We start from the raw sequence: 24,250 nt of genomic DNA, 5'->3' as shown, positions 1-24,250 counted from the left end.
AAACTGGGGTCAGTGGCCTCCCAAGCTACCTTGTGATTAAATGGGTGATTGTGTTGAACACAGGAGAACAGGTAGCCACTGTTGTTGATGGCCTGAGGAAGATGCCAACAGGGGTCTTCATTCCTTTTAGTAACTGTTGTTAAAGAAATAGCACACTCTAGGGTCCACGGGGTATCCCTGTTAACACCCTTCATGAACTTCCAAATCTCCTGTTGTTCAAAAGAGAAGGCCCAGAAAGAAGGCAGCTGTCATGCTGTGAGTGATTAAGCTCTTGTTATGAGATCCAGGCCTTACCCCAGGTGGTCTTCATTCTAGTAGGGAGATAGAACAAATGGGAATTAATCCAAGATGGTCACCCACCCAGCCCATGGGAATAAGAAAAAGGGAGCAGGCATCTTTGTAGGGAAGTGGGCACTAAGTCCTAAAAAATGATCTCCTGGTTATTAGAGAGACAGGGTTAGGACACAGAGGAGGGACGTATGTCCTCAGGGTGGCTCCCATACACACTACCTACCTAGCACACCAAAGGTTCTTCTCAAACCAGGACCTGTTATGTTTCAACCCCAGGCACACAAGAGGTGCTATGTGTCACCAAAAAAAAAAAAAAAAAAAAAAAAAAAAAAAAAAAAACCAGAGCCAAACAAAATCCACATGTGAACCAGGTCTCTTAAAGCAATAACAATGTGTTTCTGTACACGCATGGCATGGCTTCCTGTCTGGAGGTGGCAAATCTGGGACCCAGATGTCAGCAAGGCACGCTCCCTCTGAGGCTCCGGGTAGCATCCTCCTTCACTCTTCCTCGCATCTCTGGTGGCATCTCTCCTCTCCCTACCATTGCCACCATACACAGTTTTGTGTGTGTTTGGCTTCTCATATGGGTACCAGCAGGCTAGGGGTCTGCCCCCACCCTACTCAGTCTGCCACCATCTTGATGACACCTGCAAAGACTGTTTCAGATGCAGGGATTCAGAACTATAGCAACTCAACAGATTCTAGGAGCCTGGCCTGTAATACTAATGCCCACTTCACCGTGTTGTCAGAGTGAAGATAGCCACCGCAGTCTTCTCAGAACAGAGAGCCTGGATCTAGGGGAGGTTGAACACCAGACAGGATGCTTGGTTGACCAGTGTCAAGTACAAATCCTGTAAATGTCTCCATCCAGGAGCAGAAATGACCTGTGATAGCAACATATCCATAATCGGCTCTTGCTTGGCCTGAGATTTGGACAAGACACAAATGCCTTGAACCTAAGAGAAATAATACCATCTGGCAGACAGAATAGTCTCGAGCAGGGAGAGCTATTGGCTAAAGTAGTAGCAGATAGTGAAATAATAATAAATTAAAAAAAAAAAACCCAGTCGCTATAATGAAAGCAGGCGATTTTTGTGCTTCCTCAGTCTTGATCAGCCACTGGAGAGCAGAGCTTAGGTATGGAGGGCCCCAGCTTTGGACAGACTTAAGTCAATCCCCGTGAGAAATGTTTGTGGCCCTCTAATGTTTACCTGCTGGGGGGAGGTGGACTCAGGAGACTGAATAACTGAATCCAAATATTTGAAGGTTAGTCGCACAGGAAAAAGGAATCAGATCTGTTTGAGATTTGACAGAAAAAGAAAGGGGCATGGCATTTGCTGAGAGCCTACTATGTGGCAGAGAGCCTACTGTGTGGCAGAGAGCCTACTGTGTGGCAGAGAGCCTACTGTGTGGCAGCAGCCTTGTTTGTCACCTCCGGAGGGTGCAGTGCTATTGTAGACGGACTTGGTACAGCCCCAGGGACCATCAGTGTGAAGCAGATGCTAACACTGGCCTGCTTTTCTTACTTTTTTTTTCTTTTTTGTCTTTGTTTCTGTTTGTTTCTTTCCCCCTTCTCTCTCACTCCTCATAAGCCTCCATTTAAGAGAAGATTCATAACTAAATACCAGAAAAAAAAACATCATCTCATCTCACTCAACCCCTTCGAGGCACAGAGGGGTTAAGTAGGCTGCCTGGGGTCACACAGAAGTCTGGGAAAGTGGCAGAGCTGGGATTTGAGCCCACATCTCTCAAAGTGCATGGTTTTCCCCCTATACCAAAAGCTTCCCAAAGCTGTTGAATTTTAATTCCTTATAAAATAGTTATAGAAGCCAAAACTTTGCCCCAGTCGGGTACACCATATAGCAGAAGCCTGGACTCCAGGTCACTGGGGGTTGGAGACACGTTCGTTAGTTCTTATTCTGTTTCACTCAGTCAGAATTGATTCAACACCTGCTGTTGGCCAGTTCAGACCTGAGCACTTCAATCACAGTGGCAAACCTCCTGGTGTGGCCCTAACACACCTGTGGGGATGTCTGTCACAGACTAGTGCCATCAGGACTTCCCGAACCCGTGACAGATTGGGAAGGACAGTCTGTGTCTGATTAGGGGCCTCTCTAACCTTCACGACTGTGTCAGGTTGTGTGCAGAGAGGCAGCGGGGTCTCTGATGATCAAATAGACTCTGGAATTGGATCAGACCTGGTGAACCTCAGCACAGTTCCTAAACCACAACCCCGGGAACGCCATGTGGTCTCCATGAGCCTCCATTTTCCCACTCACAAAACAGATAATGATGCTGGCCTCAGCCCCATTACAGCAGAGAAATAATATCACCGGGAACTCTGTGCACGCTGTCTGCCACCAAGACAGATCCTTGCTCATGGGGCTCCAGTGTTCCCTCCACCCCAGTCCCTCGGGTTCTTGTCCTCTGGACCAGACCCAGATCTACCTCCTGTGGATCATGTTTGCTCATAGACCCGACCTTAGGACCTGCCTCATGCCACATCCTTCACCCTCCAGGCTGGATGGAAAACAGGACAGCTCCCTTTGGTCCCTGTCGGTATGTGTGTATGGGGGGGGGGTGTTAGTGAGTTTTCATTGCTGTGACAGACCCTCCAGGAGAAAGGACCGTTTCAGAGGATTCGGTCCAGAGTCCCGGTCTCCATTGATTCCAGACCCAGGGAAGGATGAAGGTCCTGGCAGTGGTAGGGTAAGGCAAAGACTGTTCACATCACAGTGGACAGAATGCACGGAGCCCGGGAGAGAACAGGAATGAGATGGTCTTAAGGGCCCACTGTAAGTGATCTACTTCCTCCTCTAAGAAACACCTCCCAAGCTTACCAACATCTCCCAAAGGTTGGGGACCAAACTTTCAATACAGGAGCTTTGAAAGGGACATTGCAACATTGTATATTTCATCTCTATAAGAGAGGCAGGAGTCCACTCACAGAATGCCATGGGGCAGCATGGAGCCTTTGAACCTGGTCTAGTGGGAGAATCTGGGAAAGGTTCAGTCAGCAGGACCCACTTTTCCTCCAGCCCCCTTCCTTCTGCCTGGGCTTTGTAGTTGAGGACTGAGACCATCAGTCTTAACCGCCGCTGGTATCAAATGATAGTAGGTTAAGTCCACGCCCAATCCTCCACCATATCCAGATGTCCCTTCCCAATGACCACATGACTCCCTACTGCTGCTTCTCAGGGTCTGTCCTCAGCCTTCCGCCTCCTCTTCTAGCAGTTGGTCACATTGACGCACCCGGCTTTAACTTGAAACTTAACCCTAACAGCTGCCCCCTCTGTCCCTCTCCCACAGCTCTCCCTTACTTGTGCTGGTAGCTTCCCGCCCCAGCACCTCATAGCAGCCCCCTCATACCTGTAAGCCAGGGCCCCCAGAACAAAGCATCACAGACTACATGGTTTGAGCAACAGGTGTGTATGTTTTCTCATAGCGCTGGGGTCAAGGCTTTAGACAGCGAGTGCCTATTGAGCGTTCCTTTCCTGGCTCACAACAGCTGCCTTCTCCTCATGGCCTCATGTACCTTTCCTTGATAAAAGCATGCACTCTCTTCCCGTAAAGACAGAAATCCCACGGGGTAGCCCCCTCTTCTGACCTCGTTCAACTTTAATGACTTCCACGGCGACCCATCTTTTCAAATCGTCACACTAGAAGCTGAAGGCATCAGTATACAAATCAGGGGACATAAATGTCCAGTCCATATCATCACCCCAAAATAAGTTCTCCATCTCCACCCCTCCTCCCCTTCCCCTGTACCTGATCTGTGCCCCCGTGCAGGTGAGCAGCACCACCACCCATCCCCAGGCCTCATCTCCCCCTCCTTGCTCCCCTCCATTCGCTCAGTTTCCTGATCCCTGCAGTTCTGCCTCAGCAGCATCCCACTCTCATCACCGTGGTCCAGACCTCCATCATCCTCTGTCGCTGTGCTGCTGACGGCACCGGCCTCCCACCCAGCACCCTTCCCTCCCCATCTGCCACATGGCACACAGTGATCTTCCCAGCTTCCAAGTCTGGCATAGTGTTCTCCTACTTAAGGGGGGAAAAAATAAACCCCACAGACTTGAGTGACAGCTTCTCGCTTCTCATTGACTTCAGTAGGAAGTATCAAGTCTTCCACACAGCATGCCAAGTTCTTCCTGATCATCCCTAAGCCACATTCTGGCTGCTGTGATACCACTCAAGGCAGAGACAGCAGCTTGTCCCCAGCTCTTGCAGGTCCCTGTCTATACCGTGCTCAGAAAGCTTTGGAGAATTCATTTGTGATAACTTTACCCTGGCACGGTCAGATACCTTCCACGGAGTCTCCTGGTTTCTCTTTTCTCGCCTTTACCATGTGGTGATTAAGCGCCAGGTGGAATGCATTCTCCCTTCCCTCAGGATTCAGGGCTGGGCAAATCCAGCTTACAGTGAGATTCTTCCACGCCTCTGTGAGCCAGCCCTTCACTGATGAACCTAACTTTTCTTGTCCATGAAAAGGCACAGGATCGGCTCACCATGGCTCTCAAAGATTTGATACACCAAAGCACCCAGCATAGGACCTACCATTTAGGAGTCACTGGATCGAAAGCTTCGAAAGCTTGTCCCCTCCTCCTTCCTCCTCAGGCCTGTGGCTCTTCCACCCTAGACTACTGCTCCAAGTGTCCATGATTGCTACATCTGCCTCCCGTTGGCTTTCCATTGATTCCAGCTTCCGAGAAATTCCGTGCTGCATAGACATCTTGGCCCAGGCCTGGGAGGCTGGCCTACGTAGATGCCCTATGGGATGTCAGCAGGCATTTAACACAGGAACCACATCCATCCCGACTGCTGCTCCCTCTGGGCATACCTGGCCCCTTTGCCCCGGTGAGAACAGGGATGCTGCTTTGAGGCAGGCAGGTAGTTCTGTAGCCTCCCCACTTTAGAAGTTCCGCCCTATCCTGGGGCCGGAGAGATGGCTTAGCAGTAAAGCATTTGCCCTGCAAGCCTGAGGACCTATGCTTAATTCCCGAGAACCCACATGGACAGGACAAGCATAGTGGTGCACAGCTGTAATCCCAAAGCTGGGGAAGAATAGATGGGTGAGTCCCTGGGGCTTGCTGACCAGGTAGCCTAGTGTAATCAGCAAAGATCAAGTAAAAGGGGGAAAAAAACCCTGTCTCAAAAGCAAGGTGCCGGGCAACTTAAGGAACAAGGCCCGGAGACTGACTTCCAGCCTTAGCGCTCACACACTCACACATAAGTGCGCATGCGCACACACAATGGGCGCACCAAAAGAAAAAGAAAACAATGCTTTCTCCTCCAGTATTAAAAGCTCAAGCCCTAGTGGAAAAACTGGGGCATTTACTCCCAGAAATTCTTTCTGCTCTGCTTGTCATCGTTCCGTCCTGGGTAGGGGAGAAAGCTTGGATCCCTCAACAAGGGAGCCCTCTGTGCCTAGAGACACCGGCTCCCTCCATGGGGGCGCCAGCTGTGGGAAGCGCATTCACAGTTGCAATTGCTTTGCTTCCCAGTAGAACCAGAAATATTTAAGGAACAGGCAATTAGCACTTACCAGAAACATTATAAAATTACACACAACTTGCTAACAAGTTTGCACATCAATCTGGATGTCTCTTTGCTTCCTGACTGGAGCCTGGGATCTGGCAGCCCTGATGCTCAATCTGGGAGGCTGACCCAGGGGAGGAAGAAGTAGGGGTCCTGCTCCTGGGGAGGTGGAGGTGCAGAGAGGTGAGGATCATTCAGGAAGCATGCCCGACAGCCCAGGGACTCGTGACAGAAGTGAGATCATCTGTTGACTCATGTCCCTGAGGCCTAATGATGTGTTAGAGACACTCACTATTCAGGACACTGAGGCCATAGTGATAGGACTGTGTCTGCCTTCACCCAACTCATAGGCTGTTTTCATAAGCATAGAGTAGGTGCTAGAAGATGGAAAAATCAAAAGGAGTGGCCTCTAACCTTGCTTGAGAGACCCTGCCTCCGGAAATAAATGGGTCATTATTGAAGACATTTGATATCAAACTCCGGCCTACACACAAGCACTCACACGTACACAGTTTCACACGTGTGCATGCATAGGCGCACATGCATGCATACGCACATGCATGCACATAAAGAAGTGTTGCATACACATAAACACAAGACATTTTTAAAAATTAAAATCTCTGTTGGAATCAGTTTTGAGAGTGTGTATGGAGAAGACCCCAAGATTGCTTCCAAGTGTAAGGCTCACATCTCCTTCTCCGGCATGTGACCCTGAAGATGACCATTGTAGCACTTCCCGAAAGAGCCAGCATTGGCTTAAAAGGAGTCCAAAGGCAATGACCCAGCATCACTGCAGTCCCTTTCGGGCATGGTTGGCCCTGGTCTTAGCAGATGTCAGGTGCATAACCATCTCAGCCTCCCACCTGTGATTTTTAGTACGTCCTTATATGTTAATCTGGTTTCCCCAAACTCCTCCTCCTGGCACTTAAAAAAGCCCCTCTGGTTCCTGGTCCCATAAGAAGTAGGAATCCTGCATTTCAGAAATGCTACCTGGATCCCTGAGACGTTAAGTACTGACTAGAGCCAAACCCACACTCAGAGTGTAGATCACCGCTGCAGCCAGGCACCAGAAGTGCTCTTGAGCCGGCCTCCCGAGTCTAAGGAGGCCCAGATTGGATGTACTTGGACTGACACTGGAAGATGTCTGTCTGGCAGATAAGCAGGGGGTGTTCATTTTAGAAAGAGCAGACAGCAGGTGCCCAGTTCCTGCGTGGGCGAGCTGGCAGGGCTCTGCAAACAACAAGAGACCAGGATAACAATGAGAAAGTGCCATCTCGTTCCTGGGTCCGTGCCATGTTCCGGGCATCCTGGCTGCCAACTTGCATGCACATAGGCTCGGTTAACCCTCACGGTGACCCCGGTCAGCAGAGCTGTTATTACAATTTCCATTTTATGCAAAACAAGAGCTAAGGGTCAGAACGAATTGGCAGCAGGGGCTAGGGAGTTAGACGGTTCAGTGGACAAAGTGCTTGCAGTGCAAGAATTGGGACCTGGGTTCAGATCCCCAGAAGCCACACAAAGCTGGACACAGTAGCATAGGCCCAGCATTTCTATGTCAAGATGGGAAGCAGAAGCAAGAGAATTCCTGGGAGTTCACAGTACAGTGAACCTGTCGTATGGAGTGGGCAGCGCGACTGTTTCAAACAAGCGGGAAAGCGAGGGCCAGCACCGAGCTTGTCCCACGATTTCCAAATATGCCACGGCGTGCATATTCCCACATATTTTTAAAGAATAATAATGTGACCCAGGTCTATTACATAGTATCAAAACCAGGATCCAGGTTGGCCTCACAGCCATCATAACACGATCACCTCCCTGCAGATCGCTCTGTTTCCCGATATACAAACTCCAAGGGGGATGGTGGCCAAAGATGAGACCTAGGGTGGTGGTGGGTGGCGGGGATAAGGGCCCTGCCTAAGCAGAAGTGGGGGTTTAACCTGAAGACTTTGGAAAGCAGTAGGGGAACTGAGCAGGGGACTGTACAATCTGATAAGCTTTCAATGACCTTGTACCCACATCAAAGAATGTGGGATAGAGAGGCAAGGCAGAGAGCCGCCAACCGGCTACTGCCAGCCAGGTGGGAAACTATGGGGGGGCCTGAATTGGACAGAGAAGATGCAGGGAACCATGGTCCCAGAGCGTTTAGAAGAATAGCCAAAGAGGAGGTTCCTGTTGGCGATATGAGAGGGGAGGGCGGCATCTTCAGGTTCTGAAGCCTCTCTTTCCCCTCCAAGAAACCTCCCCACGCATACTTGACTGCAAATTCTCCCAGCACAGCATTCAGAGGTCAGGCAGCTCTGGATCTTCAGTGCTTACTAAGCCTGGCCCTTGACAGTTTCTACATAAATACCTGGTCTCTCTTCTGCATTGTACCAGACATCTACTCTGCTTCCGGTGAGTGCTAGGTACTCAGAGGTCCATGATACCTGACCAACCCAGGTCTGCTTTCATAGGGCTTACTTCCAGGGATGCTGGGGCAACGAGAGATAAGGAGACCGTAAGGCTAGGATGAGAAAAGTTGAGTTGGGGACTCAGCTTGTCCCTGATGCCCAACAAGGTAGGAGATGCCAGGTGGGTAACCCTGGCCCCTTTTCCCCACTGTTCTATCCCCAGTGTCTAGGACAGTAGCCGGTAGAACACTTCTTGAATGCAAGGATGAGTAGCTACAAGGGGTAACAGGCACCATAAGGAGAAAGAATGCAATGCCAAAGAAAAGAGAGTAGGTGACATCTAAGGTATGGGCTGGGGAGTGTCTGGGAGGGGGTGACCTGAGGAGAGCATATGAAAAGCAAAAGGGGAAGTTCTAGCATGGGTTGGGGCGCCATAAAGTAAGGAACAGACATACACAGCAGAACTCTCTGGAAGGACAATAGAGAGCGGTCCAGGTTGGGCACCCCAACCCCCATCCCAGCTGCCTCCAAGTGGTTTCCCTTCTTGGAGCACATCAAAGGGCTCCGAATCGAGAGAGGCACACGGTGCAGTCCCTTCTGCGCAGACCCTGGCATAAAAGAGGATTCCAATTTAGTGTCAGAAATTGAAAAGCCCGAGAAGACGGGGAGCAAGCCGAGAGTCTAGCATGGATGGTAGGGCTGGAACCACCAGGCAGGGGAAAAGCAAATAAGGCCAGTCCCCATGGAACGCTGACACCTTACACACGGACATCTGAGACCCCCTGGCTTGCTTTCGGTGAGCCTAAGGAGGCAGGGCATGGGCACTAACACGGTGAAATTGGGTTAAACCAGATGATAGGAAATTGCAAGTCTTACTTTTCTCCAAGCCAGAATTGAATTTATCTGTTTGTAATTCTGGATGCTGACATCAGACATGTTCGGCCTCTGGCCGGGAGGGGCCTTTTCACCAGGCAAGAAACCTTCGTGGGAAAGCTCTGCCTTGCGTTTCTATGTTCTCCGCCCAATGGTGGACTCGAGGAGAAGGCCCACCGAAGCCGGTGAGCTCCCCAATTTCCAACCCCAAATGCCCCATTCCTCATCGTCCCACCTCCAGATCTGAGTTCTTCAGGGAGCCCTTCCCTCGACACCTGACCCTCCTTGAGGTCAGCATCACCATCATCCTCTCCTTCCCTCACACTTGATGACCATCACGTTGGAGGGAGCTCGTGAGCTCCATTTCCCTGCCCACCCCGTGGTCTTCTCCTTGGATGTCCCGTGGCCTCCAGTTCCTGCTCCCTCATCATCACTCCCCCCCCCACCCCTTACCCCAAATCTTGCCATCTCCTTGTCCCTCTCATCTCCATCTTCCCAGAAGTGGATCTTGTCTTCAGCTTTGTTGAAATATAGGGTCATGCCACCTGCTCTGGGTCCTTTGTCCCTTGGATCTTTCTGCTCGTCAGCCCCCTTGCACCCATTGCTTATCTTTTCCTCGAACACCCCCAGCTCACCCTTAGCTCCTGCTGTCATCCTTTTCTTCCTTGCCCTGTAGCCCCGGCTACCACTCAGCCACAGTTGTAGCAAAAGCCTCAGTTCCTTGGCTTCTCCAACCCATAGTCAGTACCACTATCCCTTTCACATCCACCTCAGCAAGACAGGCCTCAGCAAGACAGGCAGTGCTGCCAGGGGCAAGAGAGTCAGCTCTACCTTTAGTGGGCCACGGGCGCATGGCTGTCCACTGGGCTTCTGTCTCCTGTTCTCTAGAGTGACAGCTTCAGAAGGTCCTGTCAGTATCCAGTCTTGCTCTCTGGGACTAATACCTTGCTTTTTCCAAAGACCTTGGTCTCCTGCTCTCCACCTGAAACTCAGTGTCACACGTCCCTGTTCACTGCTGTCATGGAGAGCCTCTGTCCTGGTCATCAAGGGTCTCTGCCACCTCCCTCTCTGGAGCCTCCAGCTGGCCTTCCTCACTTCAGCATCAGTGGGCCATTCAGTCTCTGTCAGCATCCCTCTCCCTTTTGTTCTTCCTAGAAATTTAACTACACCCAAGCTTATTCCATCTTTAGAATATTTTAACCACCATCCAAAGGTTATAACCTCAGAGTTATGACCTAACCTTCCTCTTTTTCATCTCTGCTCCTTCCCTCTATCCCATTGGGTGCGGGCTCCCATGACAATGTTCCTCATAGTACCAGCCTTGGTTATCCTCCCTCCCGTTGGGTGCTGGCTCTCATGGTCACTGTCCGTCACCGCATCAGCAATGGTCTCCTTTTATTCCTTTGCTTTCTGTCCCACCCTAAGTTTCCTATGACACGGCGTCCGTTGATCACCTCAGTTCATCCTCTCCAAGCTCTGTGGCCCCCACTCGCCTTGGGCTACTATCTGTTCTACTACCACTCCCCCAAACTGTCCATTATGTCCCATTCTGGGGTGACATCTCTTATTTTGCTTGGTTGGTCTCATATTTCTCCTGGCTCCTTTATGACCTGCATCTCAAATTCTGAACTTTCATTCTAAACTTAAAATCTAGATAACTGCTCCTTAGTGGCAATGTCTCAAAAAGCATCCTGCCCTTGTTATGACCCTCCGTGCAGTCTCCTGCCTCCTGCACTCTTGTCTGAGGGGAGCACACCCTCGTGAGAGAGCCTAACACATAGGTATGGTAGACCTTGCCCCCCTTTATTCCTGCATCCTTGTTCTTGGCAAGCCTGTGGCTTATTCCTACATCAGACCGCTCACATCTTCCTGCTTCCCTCCATCCCCCTTTCCTGGACCCAGTATAGGATACCATCTCCCACCAACACAGAGGCTCCACGGAAGCAACGCTCATTTCTGTTCTGGTCCCTGTTGTATTCTCCACTACTCAAGTGACCCACACTAGACTGACAGTCCCTATATTTCTTGAGTAAATGAATTCGAATCCTCTCCTGACTTCTAGCTAGCTGATCCTAGACCATTCCCCGGACAGGGGGCAGAGTGAGCTTTCTCACGTATAGGTGTCTACTGTTGAGTAACGTAGAATCTTTTGTCAGCTTCCCATTCCTGACCATCTAGAGTTCAGTATCCCACAGAGATGGCACAGGCCCTTTCGTGGGCTGGTCATGCCCATCAGAGCCATTTCCAGCCTCATCTCTTGCCACTTGGAGAAAGTGCTTGAACTTGCAGAAGGAAGGTATCAGAGAGGTGAGGACCCCTGAAGCCAGAAGCCTGTGTGTGTGTCTCAGATACACCACTTCTGAGCTCTGTGTATTCAGATATGTCTTTGTGCCTGTTTCCTCTTTTTAAATGGGAGGGAAAAATATCTTCTATTAGAAACACTGTAAGGGTAACATGGGTTAATCTATAAAATATTCACAGTGGCCACGGGCCGGAGTCAGTGTGCAAATAGCTAGTTTCATAAAGGGAAGTTGGTTGTGATGATGATGACTCATTTTGTAGTTCTGTTCACCACACAACCCTGCATCCGCTACTCGACCTGGCCTCTTCCTGCCTCCCAGAGGGCCCTTCGTCTCCTTCTCACTGCCAAGCCTTTTCCTGCTGGCTCCTCTGTGGTCTTAGGCCTCAGCACAGAAAGCATCTTCTCCGAGAAGCTCTCTGTGATCCAGGACTGGGATTCCACGAGATGAGTGAGACACTTGCCTTAGGCACATAGTTTGAGAGTGGGGCCCCAAACTCCAATTTTAGGATAAATAGCATTTAAGACAATATTTTTAAAATCAAGATGAACATAAAATAGTCATGGCTTTTAAAAAAATTGTAATAATCAGTGTAGAAGACACTGGCACAGGCCCCAGCACACAGCAGGTGCAAATATATTCCTGTGATTGTTTGTTGATAGGGAGGAATTAGGCAGGTGTTGTTATGTGCAAAGAGATTTGAGTACACAGTGGGGGACGAGAAGACCACCACATCCCTAAATGCATGCTCTCTTGAGGCAGGCAGACCCTCAGACAAGCTGATGGCAAAGGCTCAGTCAGATGTACCCCATGCATATATTTTGTATGACGGGACCTCACTAGGGAACCTTAAATATGGGCTCTGTCTTCAGACGGCCAGGTAGTGTTTACTGCCCCTGCCCTCAGCTCTTACATCACAGACAGCATGTTTGAGGACACCGAGAGAAGGTGGGTTCTGCAGCTTGCTTCTTCAGATCCCTTTGCCACAGGAGGGGGGCTTCTTCCTGTCCTTCAGATGACTGGAGCTCTGGAATCTGAAGCAAACTCCCACTTCCTCAGAATGATTCAGGGTGGCGCCATCTCTGTCCCTCAGCATCCACAAAGCCAGCTGCAAGGAAACATGTGTATATAAGTCCAGCCAGTGTGTGTGTGTGTGTGTGTGTGTGTGTGTGTGTGTGTGTGTGTGTGTATGATGAGGCGGGGACAATTGAACTGACCTGACTTGTACTGGAGATCCCTTGGTACTCTCGCATGGTCATACTGATCCCTACTTTCAATGATCCTTGATGTTTGACTTGGAAGACACACACACACACACACACACACACACACACACACACACGGTCCCTGCACAGCATCCTTTGTCCTGCCTCCTCTCAGAGGTTTGGGGGATAATATGAACTATGAAGGTGACAGTCAGGAGCCTCTGAGCCTTTACAGCTCCGATCAGCGCAGAGAAACAGCTCACAGCAGGAAAGCTTTTGCAGAATCACAGTGACTTCTGGAAACCTGGGCTACTGACCACCCATAATGGCATCCACTGAAAAGGCAGGTCCTTTCTTCCTGAGAGTCCTGGGAAGATCTCCAACTCTCCCGGGGTGACTCCAGGCCCTGCTTTCCCAAACCTCAGGTCTCTTACTGTCTCCTTCCTCTGTCTGACACTTTCTCAATGGCTTCCTGTCCCCTGGTAGGCCATCTTCCTCCCAAGATGGAGCTCCTCCTCATCCCCTCTCACAGCACAGAGCAGGGTGACTCAGGAACCTCTAAAGACACAGCCAGGGCAGACTCCTTACCAAAGCCCCTGGGCCCTGGCTGACTCCCAGGGCCGAGCCCATCTCTTAGGACTGAGACAAGCTGACTCACCAATTGGCTCGAGCAAACTTTAAGTATTCTTAATGAGTCGTTTGTTTCTTTTTATCTGCTACTGTCTCAAACTGAATCTACAAAATATATGTATCTCAAAAGTGCTTCTGCATTGTCGGAAGGCAGCCAGCATTGATTCCCACTTACTCTGGTTTGCAAGGAGGACAGATTTCACAGGACTGCAGCTTCTCGCTTGTGCTAGCTGGCCTTCGCCACTCAGACGGACCTTTCTGAAAATCTCCCCAGCAGTGTGCACAGTCAGACCGAAAGTGCAACTCGGGCAGAATGTCTCCAAATGCTGGGACATACTAGCTCCTGGATTGGTGCATGACAGGATGCAGTCAGAGGATGGGAGAGTTATTTTGTCCTAGGATGTCTTGGATAGTGCCCACCTTGACGGGGCTCCATCCGTGAAGCTCAAGTCAAATAGAACCAGAGGCAGATGTCTCTCAAGGCTCCCTCTCAGCAACCGGCTTCTGTTAGCCAGGGTACTGTCCCCAAAGATCCGCAACCTCCCCAAGCAATACCAACTAGATGGGGACTCCCAAGTGTTCAAACATACGAGCCTGCAAGAGAAAGTTCATACCCAAGACTGTAACACCCACCTTTCATGAACAAAAATATCCAAGTATCTGGGGTACAGTGTGTGGACACAGAGTCAGGGGCATGTGAGAACTGAAGGCCCTCATCTTAGGGTATCGTCTTGTAGGATTTATGAATCCCATGCCCTGACGCATGGTAGGAGGGTAACAGAGCATGTCCTGGGGAACCTATGCCTCCAGGACAGATGTAAAGTCATCTCTCTTTTCTCTCTCTCTCTCTCTCTCTCTCTCTCTCTCTCTCTCTCTCTCTCTTTTTTGTCCTGTTTTTCAGAGATCGAGCAGGGCAGTTGCGGAGACCCCGGTGTACCTGCCTACGGCCGGAGAGAAGGCTCTCGCTTTCGCCACGGTGACACACTCAAGTTTGAATGTCAGCCTGCCTTTGAGCTGGTGGGGCAGAAATCAATCACGTGCCAAAAGAATAACCAGTGGTCGGCTAAGAAGCCAGGCTGTGTGTGTAAGTGAGCAGGGGTGGCCACGGATGGGCTCCCCAGAGAGGCAGGCTAGATCCCTAGCTAAGGCCCCATCTTTGAAAACCTCCAGTGGGTACCCACAGCTCTTTCTGGGTGGTTTCTCTTATTCCTAGGAAGGTGGCTCTCTGGGTTCCCACATCTAATGTACGCTCCAGCTCTTGACCTTTGGAGACCTTCTTTGATAGAGCAGGACCTTTGATGGTAATCCTTAAAGCAAATTAGAGATCACTGAGCATGGCCCTTGAGGTCAGACCAAGACATCCCTCCTTATTCTTGTCACCGCTGTGACACCATGCATTGTGGGCTGGGCAAGATGGCTCTAAGTTGGCAGATGGTGTACCAGCCTTGGCGTGCTGCAAGGATCCGAGGCTATGATCTCTGCCTTGTGTGTGGCTTTAGGGAGGGAGGAGGGCTCCAGCTATCCTTGCATGGCTGATCTTTTGGGGAGCTGAGTAGTCTGTTCCATGGAGATACTCAAGGAAGCCCGACATCTTTCTTCTTGTGTGTGCTGGACATACTTTGTGGCATCACGAACATCAGGAGTCGCAGTGAGAGTCTAAATGTGAGGGGCTGATGTAGCAAGGGGAAGCCACACGGCCGGTGTTAGGAGGTCTGAGGTTCTAACTTCTCTGGTTGTCGCCTCTTCTTGTCCTGGCTCTCAACACTCAACTCCTCTGGCTCTTTCTTTGAAATCTCAGGGAAGGGCTCTTGACCTGATCCTCCGATCCTCTGCCCACCTTAGCAGGCATCTCAGGACCTCTGAACATTGTATGCCACAGACTGAGAGCCCCTGGGGCTAGGGGTGGGAGAACCTAGTAGACATTTGACATCCCTGCAATGAGACTGGGTCGGTGAGTTGGGTCACACCACAGTGATTACACTGCTCAAACTGAAAATAATTACTTTGTCTGACAAAGCATTTTCTATGTCTGATAAGTTTATGCAAAAATTCTTCTGAGGTTTAAAGATCAAATCACTCCTAGATCCACATGGAATCACTCTTAGTGGAAAAAGAAATCAAATTGCATGGTATCGGCCCAGCTGCGCTCCCGATGTAGGTGGGAAAGAGCAGACTGTCTCTTTGTTGGCACCATTGAGTGCTAGGTGCCCTGGGGATGCAAGGATCAGGGGAAGGTAGTAGGGACAGCTCAGAGTAAGCAACCATAAGTTCTGACAGCACAGTTGAACCGAGCTAGACAAAGGGGAACAGAGTAGGCCATGCCGTCTCTCAGGTCCTACCTAAGACGAAAAGGCCCAGACAGTGGGCTTCCCGCAGGCAGCATGGAGCTTAATTTTTTAAATTTATCTTGATAAAATGAAGCAGGAAACACTGGAAGAAGGGATCTTCTTGGGCAGGAACCTGGGAAGATCAAATTTGGAAGGACCCCACAAACCAAAACAAAACGTGGTTAGCAAGGGGAACGGTGGCGGTAACCACCGGAGGCCTCCGGGAAAGTACCTGATGCTGTGCTTCTGGGGAGTCATTCTAGAATGTTTTTCTAGAACCTTCCCTAAGGGTTGAACCTCTTGAAGTGCTGCCCTGCAGGCCCTTCATCTCCAGAAGCAGCGTGCTGAACTCTGTTTACAAATAGCTGAGAAGAGGAGGACTGGGCTATACTGGCAGTGGTGGGTCCAGCCTGTGCTCTCTGTTGTTTGGAGCAGGGGTGAAGGACCCAGGGCTTATTAATAAGAACCACAAAACAGTCACTCTGGGCAGCTGGCATGACACGCTCTCTGGAAAGTTCTAAGATGGGAGAGGACAGTGTATTCTTCTGTCACTCCCATCAGTTGCTGTGTCTGCTCACTCAGGTCTAGAAGAACACAGCTTGAGACCCAGCGAGGTTGGCGTGAGTGGAGGAGGGCAGGCCCAACCAGCTCTCCTCATGAGCACAAGGGGCTGCCCTCTCTCTGCTGTCTGACGAATCCCCAGTCTCTAAGCTCCTGCTTCCACGGGCCCTGGCTTTGCCCTTGCGGAGCTCAAGGTCTGGTAACGAATGAACAGCGATGAGATTACTCAACGGTCAATGTCTAGAGACCCAGTTCTTGCCTCTAGCTGAGCTTCCCAAGTGCAGCCAGGGCCTCTTCTTTCTCTCCAGGTATTCGCTGACCCAACAGGATAGCTCCCCATTCTCCAGGGTAGCCCCACATTCTCACTTCCCAGAGTCTACCTCTCCAGGGTCATATGAATAGCCAAAGATAACTGTAGCACGAGAGGCCCCCACACTTTCCATGGCGAATGCTTGGAAATTGGTCCACAAACTGGGTCATCACAGCGCAGGTCATACTTTGACTGAGAGATGTTCCTGCTCCCCACTCTAGATCAAACATTCCATAGTTTCTGATCAATAGAAACGGGACAGCGTCTATAAATGTCCATAAAACTATAACATAGTGAAGTCGCCTGTCTGTAGCGTAGAGTGCTCCTTATACTACACACAAAAGCACCTCCGGCAGAAGGCTCATCTGGAGACTCACCCCCACATTCGTCACAGCACACATCCACACGGCACTTTGCCAAACAATGTTGCTCTCGCGTTCAGAGGAGTTAGAAAGGGACCAGGAAAATTCTTTTTGTTGTTTGAAATGTCTTAGAATGATTATTCAGAGCGTTATGAAGCACTGCCCTGTTCTTCAAGGGAAGCGTTGCCTTCAAAACGGCTCCTTCCTGGGGAGTTGGCCTGCCAGGTCCACACACAGCCACTCCACCTTCGTACTTGTGCACTGAGCACTTGCCGCAGTGAGCAGCAGCTTCAGCATGGCTCCCCGGCTGCTGAGATGCCCTCGCAGTGGTGGGTGCTCCGCAGACCGTCTTTCCCCGTCTAGGGTAGCAGCAGGATGATGCCTCTTAGGTTGAAGGGCTCCAGCTGAGCACACGGAGCCAGCTGCCTTCCTCTCGCTCTCTTGGCCTCCTCAGTCAGTCCACCTTCCCAGGGACCCCTGCTCCATATCAGCCCAGAGGAGAAGGACTCTCCGTCCAGTCAGCCTTGCTGACTGTCTACCCCCAGCCAAGTGCCAGGCTCAGGACTCCCGACCTGTTCTCTTCCATCTCTGCTTAGGGAGTTGTTCGCCGTAGCTGTTCTGAGGACAGGGCTGTGGCAAGGAAACCTGTATACCTTTCCTTTCAGAATCTCTGTTTGTTTTGGCACCATCTTTACTAGAGATGCCCTTCTGTGCATCTTTAGGCAGTTTGCCTTTCCAGAGAGAATGGGAAGGAAGATACAAATCACTCTGAGGGTGGTTTGCATAGTCGTTGATGCTTTGTTGACAGGCTAGCGGAGCACTTCACACTTCATCAGGAAGGCAGGAAACCAATTATCAGTCCATTAGCAGCCACTTTCCAGAGAAATTGCCAAGCAGCTTTCACCAGAGCCTGGCCAGGAGCACACAGAACCCCCGTTCTCTTCGCCCGTTTCCTGAAGAGCGGGTGAATCCTAATTGTGGCCATCTTAATATATAGAGTGCATGTGTGAAATGAGAAGGAGGGGTCTCCTGGGATGTATGCATTTCAAATTAGGCATCAAGAGCAAAGTCATGAGGGTTCAATCAGGGAGAATGGAACCCTTGGGTGCTCAAGAAGATCCCACAGAGGATGCTGGGATTGAACTTGGCTTTGAAGATAGGAAAGAGGGGAAAACAGGGTTGCTATGCAAAATAGTCCTGCCCTTTCCTCAGTTTGCACCCACCCCCCCCCATCCCACCTCCCATGCTGAAGAAAGGACTGGACTGGATCATGGGACCATCATAACGAAGACTTTTCAGCTGTTAGGTTAGTTACTCCTTATTTTTCAGGTCCTGTAATGTTGGTCTTTATCCCAGAGAACTGTCAGATCTTGTAGATTGCTTTAGCAGCATCTCTGTTCTCTACCATACTGAACACCAGTGCCGCACACTCCACACACCAGCTGGGACAACCAAAATCTTCTCCAGACACTGGCAGGCATTCCTTGGTGGTAAACCTATCCCAGATAAAGACCCATGCTCTTGGGTAGCTTAGTCTTGTCTCAAGGTGTCCCCTGCCTTTGGGGGGCTGTGGTTAAAGTCTGAAGCATCCTGATGATGAGGGAACATGTGGCAGGGAGGAGGCTGGTTTTGTGTTTGCTTGTTTCATGTTGTTGGGAAGATGGGACCCTTCCTCACGCTGTTGCAGAGTGTTTCTTCCCTCTGATTATAGAGGAGAAAAGCAAGTTCAAGGGTGGGAAATGTACTCACTTGGAGGCTATGCAGCCACCACACATTCCCAGCATCCGAGGGCTCGCCTGAGGAGCAGGGACAAATACTTAGGATAAGGTCCAAGGCTGGGTTTTCCAGGAGGTAACTGCTGGGTATGGAGTATGGCACATCCATGAAGGATAGGTCCTGGGGGAGCAGCACTGGACCCTTTTCCTCACCTCCGCTTCCCATTCCTTCCATTGGTCACGTTTCCATCCATCTTTATGTTCTGAGCAGCTCTCTGTGTCCAAAGTCCATGGCACCAGAGGGTATGTCTGTTCCCGGTCGCGTTCTAAACTGGAGCATCCTGGGGGTGACTGCATTCGCTGAAGGGTGATCTCTACCCATACCACCTGCTGCAATGTCCAGAAGCTCCCACAGCTCAGGGGACAACACCCAATGCAAGACTTTAGTACAGTCTAGAATTTTTTATGCTTTTGTAAAAGGGATGATTTAAATACAATTTTCAAAATTTAAAGAAAGCGTTCTCAATCTCCCTCCCCTAAGTGAAAAGCCGTTTCACAGTTTCACAGGGATCCATATCCGAAGGTTGTTCTTCCCTTCCCTTCTCGCCTTGCTGGTGGTCTCAGTCACGTTGGGCATACCATTTTGCATGCTGTGTTTCAAAGTCCACACCACGTTGTATCCCTTACCAGGTGACTATGTGTCTTTCAAGCTTATCCTTTCTAAACCCGTGGCATAGTCTGTCTGGTGAACGGGCCAAGCCTCATGGTACCATTTATGTTCAATTGTTTTAACTATGACAATAATGAAAATCCTCATGCATGTGACTTCCTGTGATCAGACCACTAGATGAAGATCTGTATACCTCTCTATGAATATACACTGTTGTGTGACTCTCCAGACCTCAAGTATCATTCATACCCATTCATAATGCCAGTAGCAAAATCTATAAGCTTAAGTTTGCTAGATGTGTGGTCTTCCCATCCAGAAACGTGGCGTCTCATTCTGGGCTCATCTGCCTTCACATTTTCAGAGAGAACAACTTCGTGTCTTTCCTCCTGTAGGTGACGTCTGCAATAGCTTGTCACCTTTAACAGCCTCATTATACCTCCATATTTGTGTGGCCTTTGTGAGAATTAGATGTGAGAATTTAATAACTATATATTGAATGGACCCTATAGCATTTATCAGTCGATTTCTGGGGACTCCCAAGATTATGGAAAGGGCTGCGAACCCAGGAGTAAGGGGGACAGGGCTTGACCCCCAGAAACTCTCTCTGTGGAAGACAGACCCAATTATGTGAATTGAAGTTGTCCCTGTAGGTCAGATTTTTTTCAAGCAGGGATCTTGGTGAGGCAGGCGCACTTGGATTGTCTCTGTGTGAGTCTCATTTACTAGTCTGCATGTAGCAGCCACTGCCACAGATGCAGACTGCAGTGGTCCTCTCATCCCAGAGCGGATGGGACGTCATCCCTGTTAGAAGACCCGACTTTAAAATCCAGGGACAGAATAGGGACCATGATGGAAAAGAAGGCATCGGTGTCATGGAGTCTCAGAAGACCCATGGCACATGTGTAGACCTGTGCAAATGGGGGGACGTCCCATGGGCACACACATACAAATGCAAGCACCTGAATGAATTCGTGCATACATAAGCACATGCCTGTTCATCCATGCACACATGTGTGCATATCAGCATACATCCATATGGAAGAATGCGTGCATACAAGCATGCACACCTATGTACACATGCACATGCACGCACATGCTTATTAATGTTGATATGCACACACCTGCACACACATACGCACGCATGCGTTGAACCTGGATGCTTGTGTATGCAGGGTTTCCTAGAGTGGAAAGCTGCTGTAGGCGTGTATGAGTGAGGGACAGTGGGATCCAATGGCAGTGAAGTCTGGCAAGAGCTTTGAACTCCCTTTTGGAGCAGGTATGAAAGAGTTGTTAGGGGGATCCTGGAATTTCCATCTTGGTCACTAGACAAGGGCACCAGCCCTGGATCCAGCCCGACAGAGGACAGTCCTGGGCCCTCGTGTGCAGTTCCAGGAGGCTGCTATTTTCCTTTGCAGGAGGAAGGCGCTCATTCCGTTGTATGGAGTGAAACCCCACGTGGCCTTCACTCCACACTCTACCAATCTTCATTGTCTTTGTGTTTGGCTGTTTTGTGTTGTAAGGTTGTTTTACATCCCCATGTAGACAAATTCCCCAATATTTGTGGTTTCTTTCCAAAGCTGACAGAGTTATCATTCTGTCATGGATCCGAGAGACACTCTGTCCTATTTTTAGCTATCTGTCGGGGGTTGGATTTTAAGCTGTAATCGTTAATCCATCTGGAGTGTATTTGGATGAGTGTGTAATATTGTCCAAACTCTTAGGCAGGCTTCCAACTTAATTTTTAAGTAATTCTCTTTCCTTGTGATCTGAGGGAGATAGATTGTTTCCTCATGCTCTGAATCCTCAAATGTAGCTAAGGCTCTTCCCTAGGCCACCCTTTGTTCTGCTACTCTGTGTCTATCTCGGCCCTGGTACTGAATAATTTTAATTGTTGTTTTATAATATGTTTTAATATCTAGAACAGCTAAAAACGACTCCTTCCTCCCTTAATTATTTTCTCTTTCAGAGTAGTCATTGTTATTTGCATCTGTTTGTTGTTCAAGATTAATTTTAGAATCACTTTGTCAGAATAAAAATAAAAGCCTACTGGGATTTTGTGTGTGCGCGCCTGTTAAACTATAAATTAACTTGAAGAAAATAGACACTTTGCTAATACACAGCTTCGCACCTAGACACTGGCATGTCTCTTTTGCTTCTTCTTCTTCTTCTTGCATTTGTCTAAATATAACAGCTCTGTTGTTTGCTGTATACAGGCCACATCCATAGCTCCTTACCTGCCTTCTTACTGGCAGGTGCTTTGAGCACGACATTGCCTGCCTCTGCACCATGCCCAGACGACACTGCCTATCTCTGTCCATGTCCAGATAACCCACCTACCTCTGTGCTGTGCACCATGCCCAGATGAAGTTTACCCTTCATTGTTCCCAACTGACTGTAGCCAGCACCTGGTATTCCCTGTAAAGATACAATCCCAAATTTTCTCATTTCAAACTGCCTTTCCCTTGGCCCAGAGAAGATGATCACAATAGCAAGAGCCCTCAGAAATTGCATTTTTCAAATGCTCGGAGCCAGTGTTGGGATGGGCCAAGATCTGAAAGTGTCAGCCTCTGTGTGGGGTATAACTCTCCTGAGCATCTCTTTGATGGGGCAAGAGCTGCCATGAGAGCTGTATGAGCTTCCTCAGCTCAAGGAAACATCCTCTTTCCTCAAGGCTTCCGTCAAGGTCCCACTGACCTCAGAGGACCTGAGGAAATAAGCCAGGAGCTTCAGGAGTTCTAGGGTACCCCTCCCTCTATCATCTGGTCCTCAAAAACTTGGCCACTAAGAACCTGTGACCTGGCCTTGCTTCAGATATGCATAGTGGGGGGATGCCTGTGGGCTGACGATATATAGAGCCGGCCACCAGAGATTCAGGACGTGCGATGTCTATCACAGCGCGGGAAATGGGCATGGTGGCCATGGCTGTGAAGCACCGTGATGCCCTGGGGTCAACCTAGATAAGCCACGACAGAGCTGAGAAAGTCCAAGATTGAAGGAATTGACTCTGGGTAAAAAGCTGGCTCACGCTGGTCACCGCCAGCATTGTCAAGGAGTCAACACTATCAGACCAGGCCAGATCTGTGTTGGAATAGGCACTATGGGGAGAGGAGACTTCTGGGTAATAGAGTCTACCCCTACAGCATGTATCCATCTACCAGGCAGGGGCCACAGTGACAGAAAAGTACATTGCTGAGAGCAGAAACTGAGAAGTCAAGAACCAGCTCAAGGGCCCCAATGCTGGCTGGGACATAGCACTGAGGAAGGGTCGTCAAGAGAGGGACAGAGAACCTGTGGGTATGTTGTGCTCTCTCACACACAATAGATGCCAACTCTGGACCTGTCCTACACTTCAGTCACTAACGTGTAGGAATGGAATAGTCTAGTCAGTGTACACTTGGCTTAGAAACTGGCTCTAAATAGTAGATCTGTGGGATGTAGATACGGAGCCGGCCAGGGGCAGAGAAGGCAAAGGCTCTTGGTGGATGCTCCCTGCATGCGTTCTATTAGAATGGCCAAGGAGGTAGCATCGGTCCAGTATGGATCCTGCGTCTATCTCTTGTTACACTCTCTACTCTTTTTTTGGAGGGGGAAGGGGTTGTTTGTTTGTTTAAATAAATACTTTGTGTGTTAAAGAGGTGTCTGGGGTGGCTCTGTTCAGTCTAAAACAGACCCAAACCCGGCCCATTATTAGCATCACACATGAACATTTTAAAGCACGAAATTCCTGGCCTCGTTCTCGGAAATTTCTTGCTCACTGAACCCGGGAATTATAGTTCTAGAATGTTCCTATGTGATCTAAATATTAAGATTTCTGAAGCACTAACGTGAAACACCTAGTGTGTGTCAGCCGCCTAGGGATTTTTATGACGTTTTCTGAGATGTTTGGTCACATGCTGAGATGGCAGCTTGTGAGGCGTGGCACCGTGGGCACAGGAAGTGATATATTATGATCGGACATTGGGACTGGCCAGGCGTCAGCTGTCATAGTGGTCACAGTCTCCTGGAGCCTGTGGCCAATAGCTGCACGTTGGTGTCCTAGCAAGGACAGGATGAATGCTGCCATGCTTGGACCTCACATCTTGTAGCGGTTTTCGGCTTTCCTCTCCTTTCAGTGTAGCAGGATGGTTGCAGAGGGTTTCTGCTCACTGAGTGCTGTGCTGGAAGGGGGCGTAGAGGGAATGCTTCTCCCATGGTCCTCCAGGAGCCCTTGGTTGTTTGGTGAGCACACGCTTTTATGACAAAGCGATCTCCAAATTAATTACACTGACATATGTGGTCACCAGGAAGGGAGGAAGCATGTTGCAGTTAGCTGCAAAGCTTCCAAAGTCTTCTCGGAAGATTGTGACACAGTGAAAATCCATTCCACCCTAGGATCCATCCAGAACTAAAGTGAGAACCCGGCTGAATCCAAATCCTGATCTAGACTTTTAGGAAGGAGCGTCTGGGTGCAGCAGGGGCTGGGGAAACTGACCAGGCTGTGGTATCTAGCCATGCGCAGTCACCTGGCCTGGCGGCGCAATGGGCTATCACCGTCAGCTCCCACTTGTGCCTCCAGCTGTGACAGCAAGCCAACAGGCCTCTCCTCTCTGTCAGATGCCCAGGAATCGGGCTGTGCCTTCTTCTCCTTGAGCTCCCCCACGTCTGACTCAGAGAGCTGTGGAGGCATCTGCCGAGCTTCCCAGGCCAGCATTTGTTCTCACAGCTTCTGTGTTGGAACTGGGGTTTGAGGCTCTGTTGGTGCCTGTTCCCTGCTCTTTGAGCCCCTGGGAGAATTCATCATCAGCCTTCCTGGTTGTGGGTTTCTTCAGGCTCTGTGGTGCTCAGGAAAGTTTAACTCGCCTGTCTGTGGGAGCCTCATGTTTCTGGTTGTCCCTTCAGCTCTCATGTGTAACGGTCATCTTGTAGGGCCGTCACGGGGTGGGGTTTCCGGAGCAAGGCTGCTAGCTCTCCCGCTCTGTGTGAACTCCAGTGAGGCTCCACAGAGAACTTAGAGTACAAGACTCCTCAGGCTGTGTGTTCCCCTGTGTGCCCGTCTTTTGGGGGTAAATGCACTTCCATGTGATCATGCTAAATGACCCTCC

The 24,250-nt window shown here is 49.9% G+C and overlaps 1 protein-coding gene across 1 annotated transcript in view; it reads left to right on the top strand.

Moving 5' to 3' along the window:
• Csmd2 (CUB and Sushi multiple domains 2) overlaps window positions 1–24,250 on the top strand; it is a 549,310-nt gene that overhangs the window by 321,961 nt on the left and 203,099 nt on the right. The window contains exon 13 of the mRNA XM_050156211.1: window positions 14,126–14,308. Within this exon, the coding sequence (XP_050012168.1) occupies window positions 14,126–14,308 (183 nt within the window). The remainder of the gene's footprint in view (window positions 1–14,125; window positions 14,309–24,250) is intronic.

Source organism: Alexandromys fortis, unplaced genomic scaffold (genome assembly GCF_014885135.2).
Source record: "Alexandromys fortis isolate MF-2015 unplaced genomic scaffold, M_Fortis_MF-2015_v1.1 scaffold_26, whole genome shotgun sequence".
Taxonomy (NCBI): Eukaryota; Metazoa; Chordata; class Mammalia; order Rodentia; family Cricetidae; genus Alexandromys; species Alexandromys fortis.
Note: the sequence above shows the minus strand (reverse complement) of the source record. Positions and strands in the feature narration are given on the sequence as shown.